Source organism: Fusarium coffeatum (genome assembly GCF_003316985.1).
Source record: "Fusarium coffeatum strain FIESC_28 chromosome Unknown BRIP53273_contig_244, whole genome shotgun sequence".
NCBI classification, from domain to species: Eukaryota; Fungi; Ascomycota; class Sordariomycetes; order Hypocreales; family Nectriaceae; genus Fusarium; species Fusarium coffeatum.
The window spans coordinates 1-12,634 of record NW_022158036.1 but is presented as its reverse complement, the minus strand read 5'-3'; the positions used below and the strand labels follow the sequence as shown (position 1 = coordinate 12,634).

The window sequence follows — 12,634 nt, the reverse complement described above, 5'->3', positions numbered from 1 at the left end:
CTCTTCTCTTCTCTTCTCTTCTCTCCTCAGAATCGGAGATGATACAGTATTCTGATGTATGGGACATGTCAAAATAACCATGATCTGATTAAAGTTCCCAAGTTCCTTATTCAATCTTTATGAGGATTCCAGCTGAACAAGGAAGGAAGGGCAACAAAAGTAAAGAAAGACCCCCCCTTTAAGTTAGTACATAAGCCACAACTCAAAGACATGCGATTTTGTAGACTTGATACTAACAAAGAAACGAAAAGAATAGAACCTGGAATCGTGTCTTTCTTTCTAGAAGTGGCCGAAGGATTAGAAGGCGCTATACCTCCTGTCCAGGGTGCGGCACGGCACGACACGGCTGAGAGTTCCTAAGAGTTGACATTGAGTTGACGTTGACGTTGACAGGGACTCTTCTCTTACATGCAGCAAATAGCTGACTATAGTATCCGTACGCTCGGACTGATATTGACTTTGCTTGACTCCTGCATAGAGATCCAGAATTCCTTGCATGGCGATACTATGCCTCAAAATGAGAAAATGCTCCGAACGCACAGATGTTGACTGACTCTATCGAGATAAGTCCTAGGCCATCGTGCTGTGCAGACGGGCTTGGCTAGGGCCCTGATGATCACACGGTTGGCTATCATGCTGGCTGAGATTCAACAATTGGTTGGGGGTTGTCACCATCTCGTCCGAGTTTAAATCTGCCATCAGGTATGTCAGACGAGTCAGACTATCACCACCATGATTGAGACATCATCCTAACGACCAAGGTCTAGAACCTTTTATATGTATTCTTTTGGTGTGCGATAAACTCGGAAGAAATCTATCCGATGGCCTTTAGCAACAGCAACAGCCGTGCCGTGTCTCAACTGAGTCGGCCAGAACAAAGCCAAGATAGTACAGTACATTATTGGTATATCCTGAAACCTCTTGCTTGAACTGCACATCACCTCTGTCTAAGTACATTCATTACAGTACGAGATATAAAAAAAAAGGGCAAAAGAAGAAAAGACAAACAGGACCAAGAACTCCGACCCAAGTGCTGTGCTGTGCCGTTTTTGTTTCACGATGCCATCACCTCCTGGCCATCAATCCACTCGCTCTTCCGCTTAAGGGAGCCGTTAACTGCTTCCGTCTCTGCCGCGTGTGAGTTTCCGTTGGGGGTCTTATTCGAGCTGCCGTTGCTGCTGCCGCCGCAACCTCCACGGAAACCGTTGAGCAACCGTTCCAGACCGTGGATGCCGAGACCTGCAAAGTCACGGCCGGCTGTCTCTCGCTCACCAATGGCAATCACGGCGCCGATAAGGTCGTGGTTGATCTCGTCGCTGACCACGCTGTCGTGCTTGTAATTGGGGTGCACATTAATAAAGTTGCGGATCCATCGTGCTGTGGTGTCGAGTTCTCCGCTTGCTCGCTTGGAAATCAGGTCGAGGTATGTGGACAGGTGGCATCTGGTCGAGACGTCGACGTTGACACTATCAAGGTAGCTCTCGACAATGGGAATGAGTCCAGGGAATTCGCCTGATTCTGAGCCGTTGATAATATCGTTGACGGTCATCTCCTCGAACTCGTGCTCTACGGGGCCGCCAGGGGATGCTGGTCGACTAGGGTGAGCTGACCCAGGTCGGCTATCGTCGCCGAATGTGGTGTTTGCTCTGGAGGGACGGCTAGGGAAAGGGTTGCGCCTGAAGTAAAACTTCTCCTTCAAGACGGCGTCCACCTCGTGCGCGCGCTCCATGTTCTCATCTACCTTCTTGATAGGGATATAGAAGTTCAGATCAAAGGAGAGGATAGCACGGGTGACCAGGACCATGAACACAGAGAAGGCGGCGTTCTCGAAATCTGTGATCTGAATTTCCATCGAACGAAACTCGACTCGCCAGCCGATGCTGTTGTCAGCAGGCGGGGGCTTGAAACGCATGTGCTGCCAGTTGGTTGACTGGATGTTCTCGAAGTGGTCGGTCTTGGTGAGATCCAACTCCTGGAGATCCTCCTCAAAAACGACAATAGGGTCACGGATGAAGAGATGAGCGAAGTGGGTGGCCAAGCGGTCGTCCATGCCGCCCTCGAGGAGTTGCCGCTTGATGTCGGAGTCGTATACCAGATCAGGGTCGAGATACTCGTTTCTCAACCGCGGGTCTATAGCGATATATGTCGAGTTAGATGCATACCGCGACTTTGGTATTCTCCTGACACCTTCTGTAAGAGGCTGTTACGATGTAAGTAACGTATTTCGTTTCACAAGTGGGATTAACACATACCTCTTCTCCCAGCTCTTGTGGTGTTCTGCAGTCAACAGAGCGGCTAATCTGGTTCCACCGCACATCTGTATTGGCAAGGAACCCCTTATACACAGGTGTCGCAGCGGTCAAAGCCAGCATAATGGGACCAAGTGGGCTCAGCTGGTCGTAAAGCATTCGTCCTTCAGTGATGTTCTTGGCCTGGAAAGTGATCTGGAGACAGCAGCTGCCCATTCCAAAAGCCATAGCGTCCATATGGATAAAGTCATCAGGGGCTGCCCCGTTTCGCACATCGTCGTCCTCAGGCCAGTCGTGCTTGTCGAAGTTTACAGTGGGATCCTTCCAGGGTTTCGGTGTGTTCTTATCGTGAAAGATGGGGACGTTGACCTGAACCTTGCGGCCTCGTCGTGAGCGAATGTTGGCTGCTAGGGTCGGGAATCTGATATGAGGATTGGCGATCTCATCCGGGACAAATTGAGAGCGAAGACGGGATCCTGATGGTGGGAAGTAAGGGTCGGTAAACTGTCCAGGAACACCAATCTGAGGATAAGTTGTGAGGGTGATGGGATACTCTGTTGAGAGCATGTGCTCCTTGGCAATCTTCCTTCGCAGCTTCATGTCCGGTTCAACATCGAGAAGCTCCTTGAAGCCGATACCCCAGGGCTTACCCGGAGTAGCTTCCAGCATAAAACGCCCGAACTCGGGGTGGAAAACAGGAATAGTCCGTTCCCTGGATGGCGGTTAACAAGAGTACTACAAGCTTGGGGTGGTTGACGAACGTCTTCTTCGTGTCGGCTGTGCCGGTCGCCTCTTCAAGTTCTGGGACACAACCGCCTTGCTTCTTGAGGTCTTTATCGGCGGCTAGGGCCTCCAGGATCTGTGCTTGACGGAGAGACAGCAGCACTCGCTGGTTGTCCTCGGAGTACACCACAACAAGATACTCGACCTATTTAAGTTATTAGTTGAGTGGTATTGAGTCCTTGACGGCCAGAACTAACCTCGTCACCCCACAGAAGAGCGTCCCGTTCCTTGCCCTTGGCTTTGTTCCATATCTCCAACAGTTGCTATACACACATAAGGGTGTCAGCGATCTATTGGCGCATAGTGTATAAGAGCTGGAAGAGTGAGGGTATTGTGAGTGACTTACCTTGATACCCCATTCTCTCACTTGAGGGGCACGCTTTTTGGCATCGGGCCAGTCGAGGGCAGTTCCCAGAGCTCTGAAGTCTTGTCAGCGCATGTATCCTCAGGAACTTGCATGTGATGCTAACTTACAAGAGACCCATGGTGAGACAGAATATGAGCTTTGCAGGACAGAAAAAAGCAACGTGATGCGGGTTGAAGATGGAATTTTCGGGCCTAGAGCCTGGTTGGTCGCTTAAACGCGCCGGTCTTGATTTGTCGGTATTCGGAGAGATTTGTTCAAGATGACGAAATCCGGGTAAAAAGATGAGATGAGATGAGAGATAGAGATTCAGATAAAATGATCAAATCTGAGGTCTGAGTTGAGTGCCTTGACTTGACTGGACTGGACTGAACTGAGCTGGACTATGATGTATGACAGTTCAATCCCGAGGTACGGATAGGATCTCTGTTAAAGCGAAATCGGCAGGTGGACGCTAGTCCTTCTCTCATCCAAGATGGATTGGATGTCGGAGTCTCGGCTTTGTCGTCAAGAAGCAATAACTTTTTTTTAGTCTTGAGATAACAGGAAGGATGGCCTCTTATCAGTCTGTCGTATCCCGGGGATCCTCTTCTTTTGGTCAATCAATGGTTGAAGCGACGACCCGAAAGGCGTTGACAGAAAAAAAAGAAGAGCAACGGCCCGTGTCGATCAATTGACAGGTACAGACAGAGGAAGGGGAATATAGGTAATGGTTGAGGAGTGAAAAGGAAAAGCTTAATAGTCTCTTTCTTAACTGGACTATTCCTCTTGTCGCATTTGGCAGCCGAGACTCAAGTCCAATTCCGCGGGGTTGTCCGTTAAGCAAAGTAGAAAGAAGCGCCGAAAAAAGCAGTTCCAGGCCTATCTTGAACTGATGATTGGGGGTTTTGCCAGTGGAACCTTTTTTTTTCTTTCAGTGGGAACAATTCTTTAAATTAGTCTATTACTCCATACTATCTACAGCACATCGAATGCTCTTATCGTTGCTCATCCTCCTCTCCTGCCGGCTTGTCATGGCTGTTGCATCGCATCGCATCATCTCGTTGCCGTGCGGAGCGGATTTTCTGCTTAGAAATCGACTGAAAATATCAAATCGGACAAGGGCCAGATGATGCCATCCCACGCTAGCTGTAATAGGGACAACCGACCAGGGAGTGGAGGGGCGAGAGCCGGCAATTTGCGCGGTACAACAGTACAGGGTAGGTAACTCCCACGGGCAGAGAGAGGACGACATCCAATATCTTATTGCGTATTCTCTCATGTTATCATTGTGGCATGTATCATGTTAAATCAGCTCACTTCGAATACATCTTCAGACTGTGTTGTGTTCCATACATCGATTCAAGTCAGCCAGCCCTACCAAGTGTTGCTGCCGACGTCAACCAACTCCATGTAACCGGGAGCCGTTATGCTTACAATATCATCTCCGAATTGCTAAGCAAACACTTCCTACATGCAGCAGATCGTACGTAAACCCACAGACCATCAAACAAAGCCGGCGGCAATTCTGCAGCTGCGGAGAGCCAAGACGTTGTACACGCAGCAAAACACGGCAACTGCCCGCAGGAGACGAGACGTTGGAGCTACAAGAAGTTTGTTCTTACCGCTGACACTACCTAATGCATGCACGGATGGGCATAGACTTGGCCCTTCTATCTGACTTCGATTGTTGTTCCATCGTGAATTCCAGAACAGAACAAGAAACACATGAAACAGGCATCTCATTCCCCAGAGCCGCGGTACTGTACTATACGAATACCTTACCGCCACAATCCACTCACTCGGCTGATTGGACTCCGGTTTCATGCTGTCATTCATTCCAGAGCAAACATATCCGACTTATGTCCGTCGTGTTGGATTACCGTACTGCGCCGGATCCAATTGGATTCGAATATTCCGAACCCAAAGTGAGCTTGTTTTAATTGATCCATGATCAACAGTGCAAACAAAGTCGGCTAAACCGGACACGGGAAATCCATGTCCCTCGTGACTATGTAACCGTTCCCCTACTGTGCATAGTACTGCAAGGCAAGTCGAGAACTGACTTACCAATGTGGCAGCCATAGGAGCCAACCGGCTAGAGTTGTTCCTCGAGTCACGCGGCAGTGACTAGCTGTGACCAACAAGGTGCAACTGAGCTGGCATGCTGAAGATACCCTGCAACGAGGATGGAGGCCATGTTCATGATTGGTACTTTACAGTATGATGATGCAACGTCTGGATAAACATCCTGGGACGTTGATCTGAATCAAAATGTCGAGTCTCGCGCAAAGCCCTTTTGCTCTACCTCATTTTCATCTGAAGTGGCTTGCTAATTGGACCCTCGTTCTCGTGATTGTGCAGATTTGACAATGGGAATTCTCAAATCAGGATGTGTTGTACGAATGCCCATTTTAAGGAATGGAACACAGTCCTCGAGTATTGCCGGTATCAGTTAGCTCCCACGGCAAAGAGTTAGTCTTCTAATTCCATCCTCAAACGAGGCGCGAGACTTTCCTATCAGCATTCAGGGTCAAACAGAGATGTCCGATCTCTTCCAGTCCAAGCATTGCAAAAGGAGCGGGCATGCAGTGTTCCAAAGCCAACTGTATCAACTGCCGATGGCCAAAACAGCATATCTTCAGTGTCTGAAACTGGGCATTGCCAGCAGCCAAGCCATTTTGTTAACTTTCTCATAACCGAGAAACTTTAACAAGCCACCGCGAGTTTGCTATACTCCAACAGGACTGTACCGCACTTATGCATTAGCAGCCGCTTCGGCTTGCGGGGTGCATCAAACCCCCGGCCGAGCAACACTGAACTTTGTTATACGGCGATCATTAGCCAGCACCCCTTCAGGCTCCCGGCTGTAGAGTCCGGGAGCCAAGAAAGACGCCGCATGCCTCATTGATTACTTCTATGATCGAGAGATCGACACCACGGTACTATCTTGTGGCTAAGCACTTGCCAGGCCAGGGCGACAAAATCCCCTGAAATATATGTCAAGGAAGAGGCGCAGGTAGCATCAACGATGTCGAACAAAGCATGACAGCATGACTGGGTAACCGGGAAGCTCGCCTAGGAACGAGAAGTAGAGACGTTATAATGTCGTAGAGTTGAAGCATGTCCGGAGATGGAATGCCGCCGATGGTGTTACAGTGTTGTAGTGTGTGTTGGCTTCCGTTCCTAGCTCAATGGACGGCTGATGACACTAGATAGAGGATGCCATGTGAGCGATGTACCCCAGCTTAAGCCGCATTTCATGTCCTTATCGAGGTGAACCAAGCCAACCAACCAACCACACAATCTGTTACAGTAATCTCAGCCGCCGTTTCAATGCCAATGGGTAGAGGAGAGATAAGCAAAGAGCAAAGAAACGAGAGGAAAGGTGCAAAGCTCTGACACTGGCAAACGTCAGAATCTCATCAAGCTCACCCAGTCAAGACACCCTCTTACCGCAAGCATAGGTGAACTCCGCCAATGCCCTTCGATGTCACTAAAGCTTGTTCAGCATTGAAATGTTTTGTTTCCAGATAGAGACAGTTCCCTGGGCACAATAACCGCAATTTTGAGTCCAGATGCCCAATTGTGGCTCTCCGAGGGACCCTGGTATTAGAAGACCATGCACTGGGTATCAATGGATGTCAAATCCAATGCAGGCTATCCGGGGACCAGTCAGATAGGCCCTGACGATCTCCGAACACTGTATGGAATGGTTTGGCAAAGCATGTAAACGGGGGCCTCTGCATAGTTAGGCCATCTTGGACTTCCAAATACCCTGGGTTGATAGTTCTGCAGTATCTGACAGAAATGTACATCACTGAGACATGGCATAAATCAATGCGACGAGTATGCCTGAATCATAGCAGCAGCTCTCTCGATGAGATATGACGCTTGGTATAGCATAGTTCAGCGAAGAAGCACTGTACCGTGGCAGCATGTCATGCGTCGATACTGGGTGTTGCAACAAGTGACGTTGTGTTGCGGTACTCCGTAAGACCCGCTCACAATATGCAATGTGCATGTGAAAGCTAGAAGACGAAGTTATCAGTTACATACCCAGTACGTTACAGCATGCTGCCACTTCGGGAACCAAGGTAGATTCGCTGTCATTCAGGAGATATCAACCGAGTTATGGAGAGATAGATAAACCACCAGCCTGCTCGACACGCCATCCCTGGAATCATCCATGTTTCAGCCCATGCACTTATGACGTGTATTCACCAAAGCGACCACCCCCGCTATCTTCATAGGTAGACTACAGCGCAAATACTCTAAGACTCTGAGACTGGGCAGCCAGCAGCCAGCCATTGTCTGCCAACCAACCAAGCTGGATACTGTAATCCATGTAACCCCACTAGTAGCAGACCTCTCAGGCTCTCAGCTACATCATACCCAACTGCTGCTCAGCCCCCCAATCAGGCACGATCCCGTACCACGACCTGCGACCCTCCAACAAATTCCCCCGCCAGTCTCAGACTTGATCCCTTCAAAACGACGCTTGACCGTACCGCACAGGCACTGCACCCATATTAACAAAGAGAGCTGCACTGCATTTCTTTGTCCTTCAACTCACACGTCACTCGTGATATCGACCTGAGCGTTTCAGTCCAAACCATCTTCGCCATGAACCCTCACCAGAAGAACAAGGTCGACGTCAAGGTAAGCTACCCTTGAGAAAGCAACCTCAGACGACTCAAGCTCCCCTCTATCCATGACTCGGTGCCCACGACAGCAAACACTCCAACTCGCCAACACCGTTCATTTACCACCACCTTAATACCGATAATGATCTATAAACATTATTTGACTTGTTGCTAACGATATGCCTTCCGTGTTATAGTCACTCACTCCCGAGGAGCAGCGCCTTTTCCGCCTCTATGGCAAGCTGCCCTCCCGATCCGACCACTTCGCCAAGCATCTCAAGGATCGCAAGTACTTCGACTCTGGGGACTATGCCATGTCCAAGGCCGGTAAGGGCGACGGCGTCGACGCTGGTGCTGTCGGATCTCAACACCCCGTCCCCGAGAACATTCCCCACCTCTCCTCCCCGGTGAACGGCTCCTCAGCCAGCGTCCCCAAGCACCACGGCTCCGTCCCTGGCATCCAAGCCGGCAGTCCTATCAAGGAGAGCAGCTTTCTGAAGAGCGAGACCAGCGCCGAGGAGACACAGGGAGATAACGCCGCCCAGCCCCAGGATACAGACGCCGTTGCACCCGAGCCTGTTGCCGCCGGCGGCGAGGGCATCCCCATCCGAAGATAGAGTATATCCGTGAGAATAAGCGAAAAATATGCGGTTGCAATAGGAATAACGGAATAGTCTTTTTTCGTTTCATTTTTTCTTTATATCATGCACATCACGAAATGGTGGTTTGCTTGTACGAAGTCTTGTGCGTGGACTTTTAGTGGATTGCGCAATTGGGTTTGACGACTTACGAGGATCGCACAGTTGGCGTTTGGGAATTGGCAAACAATCTGGTTCGCACGCACGAAAGGGACATATCTCAATCTGAAAACATCAGATAGGCTAGGTTGTTTGATAGCGGGAGATGAGAGAGAGTAACATCATCCTCTCCGCGCACAGAGTCATCATGTTCATTGGTATTTTTAGCTACATGCTTCGGTTTCCGAAGCAGCCTTTCTATTTCCCTTTTTCTTCATGTTCACATGTAGTATTTCCCCAGAGTTCCCTTGTTTGTTCATGGCCTCGTAGAAATAATCCATCATCCAAATTGCACTTCGACTGAGAAGTTCGTAGCTTAAGCATTCAAAGCCTTGGTCGCCATCTCCTTGGCACCCTCGAAGGTCTTGTTTCCACCGATGAAACCAGCCGCGTGGACAAACACGCAGCCAGGAATGCCACTGATGCCATCGAGCTCAGCATCCCTGAAGCCTCTCCAAGCCTCAGGAAGTGGCTTTCGGCTCACGAATGAGTCCTTGCTTTCAGGCACGCACTGAATACGCCACTTGGCACCAGGCTCAGGTTTCTCGGCGTACAAAACGTAGAGAACTGAGGGGGCACCATCCTCAAGAGTGTACAGATGGTCCTTCCAAGGGACAGACTGGCCCTCGAGAACAAGAATGCGGCCTTGCTCGTCGTACTGTGTTCGCTTGTTGAATGCCTCCTGAACAATAGTGCGGGCAGGTAGCCAAGAAGCAGCGTAACCGTCGAGATCGCGGTCAAACTCCTCACCAATACGGCTGCTGGCCTCGTTGAACTTGGCGTCCTCAACAGCCTGAGCCTCAGCGGGGTCAGAGGGAGTAGGGTCGTTCCAGTTGGGGTTCAGACGTCCGACCATGGCACCGAGACCGAAGGCGCCGTTGCTGAAGCGCTTCTCAATACCAGCAGCGGCAATGGCAGCAGGGTCATAGAGAGAGATACCGTTGTCGTGGGCATCGAGGGCCTCGACGAAGTTCTCGTACAACTTGTTATAGATCAACTCGACATCGGAAGAATCCTCAGGCAGTCCGAGGCGATCAGCAACGATAGCACGGCCGAAGTGTAGGAAGACCAGACCAGCACTGGAGAGCTTTGTAGGGCGACCGGGGAAAGTGGTGGTGAAGCCACGCTGGTGGTGATCGAAGCGGCGCTTCTCAGCATCGTACTCTCCGCCGACATCGACGACGGTGTGACAGGTAGCTAGGACAGCAGGGTCGCGGGTACGGACAAGGTCGGCGTCACGGTAGGTAGGAAGGCGGCGGAGCATGTGGACGGCGAGGGCCTCATCAGCGTGGAAGTGGCCATTGTGAGTGCCGATGAGAGGGCCGTTGCCCGAAGTCTTAACACGCTTAGCTGCTGATTCGGCCATTGTGACAAAGTAACGACGAAACATGTACTTTGAGTTGAATGTGTGAGGAAGAGAATGTGGGGGCTCAGAGGGAAAGATAAAAAGCTGCTGGCGATGAAGTTATTAAGGTGGGGGAACAAAATAAGAGTGGTATCCAATTAGGTATGCTGTATTGAACCTGCTGCCGCCGTCATGACATGGTAGATTTATACGATCCCTAATTTCTTGTATTGTTCCTCTTTCTGAGGCTCAACTAGCTGCTGTTCACTGTTTTTTTATTGTCGAGGTCGTTCTTAAATACTTTGAACAGTGAAGTTAACCTCCCCAGGTGGGTTAAATCTCATTCGGCCCATCGCAGAGGTTGCCTGCAGCGACTGACCTCTTACTCTCGTCAACACAGTTGTGATTAGGTCACTTGCACAAAAGGCCTCTGTACCATGTATAAGTTTAGCTATAGCTTCTATTACCGGTAGGCTTAGTTATTCTTCTACCTATATCTGCCATCAAGGAATCAATTACTGAAGAAATGCAGACCCTGAAAATACTATTTTAAGGCGAACTAATCATTGTGTGTGGATTACACAGTCCAGACCCGCCTCCAGATACAGGTGCTTGGTGTATATGGATATTCGATCTGATTACTGTATATATATTAAGACACACTGCGTCTTAAGAACCCCTGGTCATATTGAGAAACAGTAACGAACATTCACTAGGTACTAGACTAGTAGGTAGGTAGGTATCTTCGATGGCTAATAAATCGATCTGGTTTCAACCAGTGAATCGACTAGCATTCTTGGCACATATAATCAAACTTTTATCGTTAGTTAATAGGATCTGCGAAATTGCTTGACAAGACTCAATAACGCCCTCCGCTATGATGAGTAACCATATGAACGGACAGTTTATAGTCCCGGGATGACACTGATGACCAAAGGCTCTGTAGATCATAGCTTGGCAACAGATCTCAACTCAGCTTGCACTTCTGCATCACTGTATCAGTACGCTTCAGCTCAATAAAGCGAGCAATCGACACGATCCACGGTCTCGACTACATGACCATAATCCCGCCTCATAAGCGAGCGAGCGAACGAATCCACTGTCCATCGTCCTGTTCCTCACACATACCATACCATACAAACATGGCCCGAGCAGCCATGTGGCCGCTGGGCTGAAGCCGTTGTCAAAGCGTTGTTTCTTCAGCAGAAGCGAAGCGAAGCATGGGTTATTTGTGCCACTCTGGCCGTCGATTAACGTGCAGTATTGTGCCACAATGGTACGGTTAGATCCCGAATGTCCTATTACGGATGCTTCTCTATATATTTACTATACGTAACCAATCCCTCATTGTTTTATCGTGTCTCATCATGAGCACTAAAAAGGAAAAACCGAAGCCTAGCCAACATTGCCTTTTTAAGTAAGCAATGAAAAACAGCCGGAGGAAAAACAACACCCTAGCGCCTTAGGTATCATGCAATGCAATGCATTTAAAAAAATAATTCAACCAGCCGCTCGGCCCTCGTTCCACTTCTGACCCAATGCGCCCTGGGACTTCAGCGAGCATGACTCGTCACGAACTTTTGTACACTGATACCCGGGGAAATTTGCCGGAGAGCCCAGATCGATCTACAGGCGACAGCCCAGCCTTACGTTGACAGTGCAAGGGTTCAAGGGCCTGGCATACACATAAATGGTCTGTAGCAAGGTGTACAGAGCGTGTGAATATGTCGCCTGCAAGAGAACCCGAGCCCATAAGATTCGAAGCAGGTATATCGCTCGAGAACCGAGGATAAAGAGTTCTGCGCCGACTATGCTGGCCAATCTTCGCCATGATGCACTTGGTGATTCATGAAGTTGTGTTGAAGTGATCGCGGGTATCACCCCGAGATATCCAAACGCCGTATGCCCATTTATATTTTGAGATGTCGAAAAAACTTGCACAGATCAACTCGCAATTAGAAAGTTTGAGTTCGTTATAAGATAAGTTGCTTGAGGTTTCGCTGGATGATCATGTCCTGAACGGAGGCCATGGTGATTTTGAGCAAGTTAGTATCGGTAGCGTTGGTGAAGTGGCCGTATATTTCCTTCTCGGTGTTTCTGTTTAGGGCCTTGAATTTGTCCAAGAAGTATTTGCTGGCCGCCTTGTAATCGTCCTTGGGGCCGTGGTAATCTGTAAAGCCGTGATTCGTAATAGGGCTCTTGGGGAGCTTCTCCTTGAACAGATCCATCTTGTTGAGGAAGAGGATCAGCGCAGACCTGGCAAACCAGTGAGAATTGGCAATCGACTCCCAGAGCATGAGCGCCTCGTTCATTTGGTTCTGTACAGTTGTTAGATCTGATCCGCAAATTCGTAATCTGGAAAATACTGACTCCATCCTTGTCCTCTACCAAACACTGGTCGTAGCCACTAATTGCAACCAGAAACAGCAGACAATTGACATTCTCGAAGCAGTGAATCCACTTCTTTCGCT

At 49.4% G+C, this 12,634-nt stretch overlaps 3 protein-coding genes across 3 annotated transcripts; 1 reads left to right on the top strand and 2 right to left on the bottom strand.

The window, feature by feature from the left end:
* Positions 1-1,054: 1,054 nt before the first annotated feature.
* FIESC28_09473 (uncharacterized protein) lies at positions 1,055-3,517 on the bottom strand (the record flags this gene model as incomplete). The annotated part of the gene is made up of 6 exons (XM_031163609.1): positions 1,055-2,200; positions 2,253-2,961; positions 3,011-3,177; positions 3,230-3,295; positions 3,379-3,451; positions 3,507-3,517. 6 exons carry the CDS (start codon positions 3,515-3,517, stop codon positions 1,055-1,057), a joined length of 2,172 nt encoding a protein of 723 aa, XP_031012334.1.
* Positions 3,518-8,001: 4,484 nt separating this feature from the next.
* FIESC28_09472 (uncharacterized protein) lies at positions 8,002-8,638 on the top strand (the record flags this gene model as incomplete). Its single annotated transcript, XM_031163608.1, has 2 exons — positions 8,002-8,037; positions 8,219-8,638. The coding sequence occupies 2 exons, from the start codon at positions 8,002-8,004 to the stop codon at positions 8,636-8,638; spliced, it is 456 nt and encodes a 151-aa protein (XP_031012333.1).
* A 496-nt stretch (positions 8,639-9,134) lies between these two features.
* FIESC28_09471 (uncharacterized protein) lies at positions 9,135-10,184 on the bottom strand (the record flags this gene model as incomplete). Its single annotated transcript, XM_031163607.1, has 1 exon — positions 9,135-10,184. The coding sequence occupies one exon, from the start codon at positions 10,182-10,184 to the stop codon at positions 9,135-9,137; it is 1,050 nt and encodes a 349-aa protein (XP_031012332.1).
* Between the last annotated feature and the right edge of the window lie 2,450 nt (positions 10,185-12,634).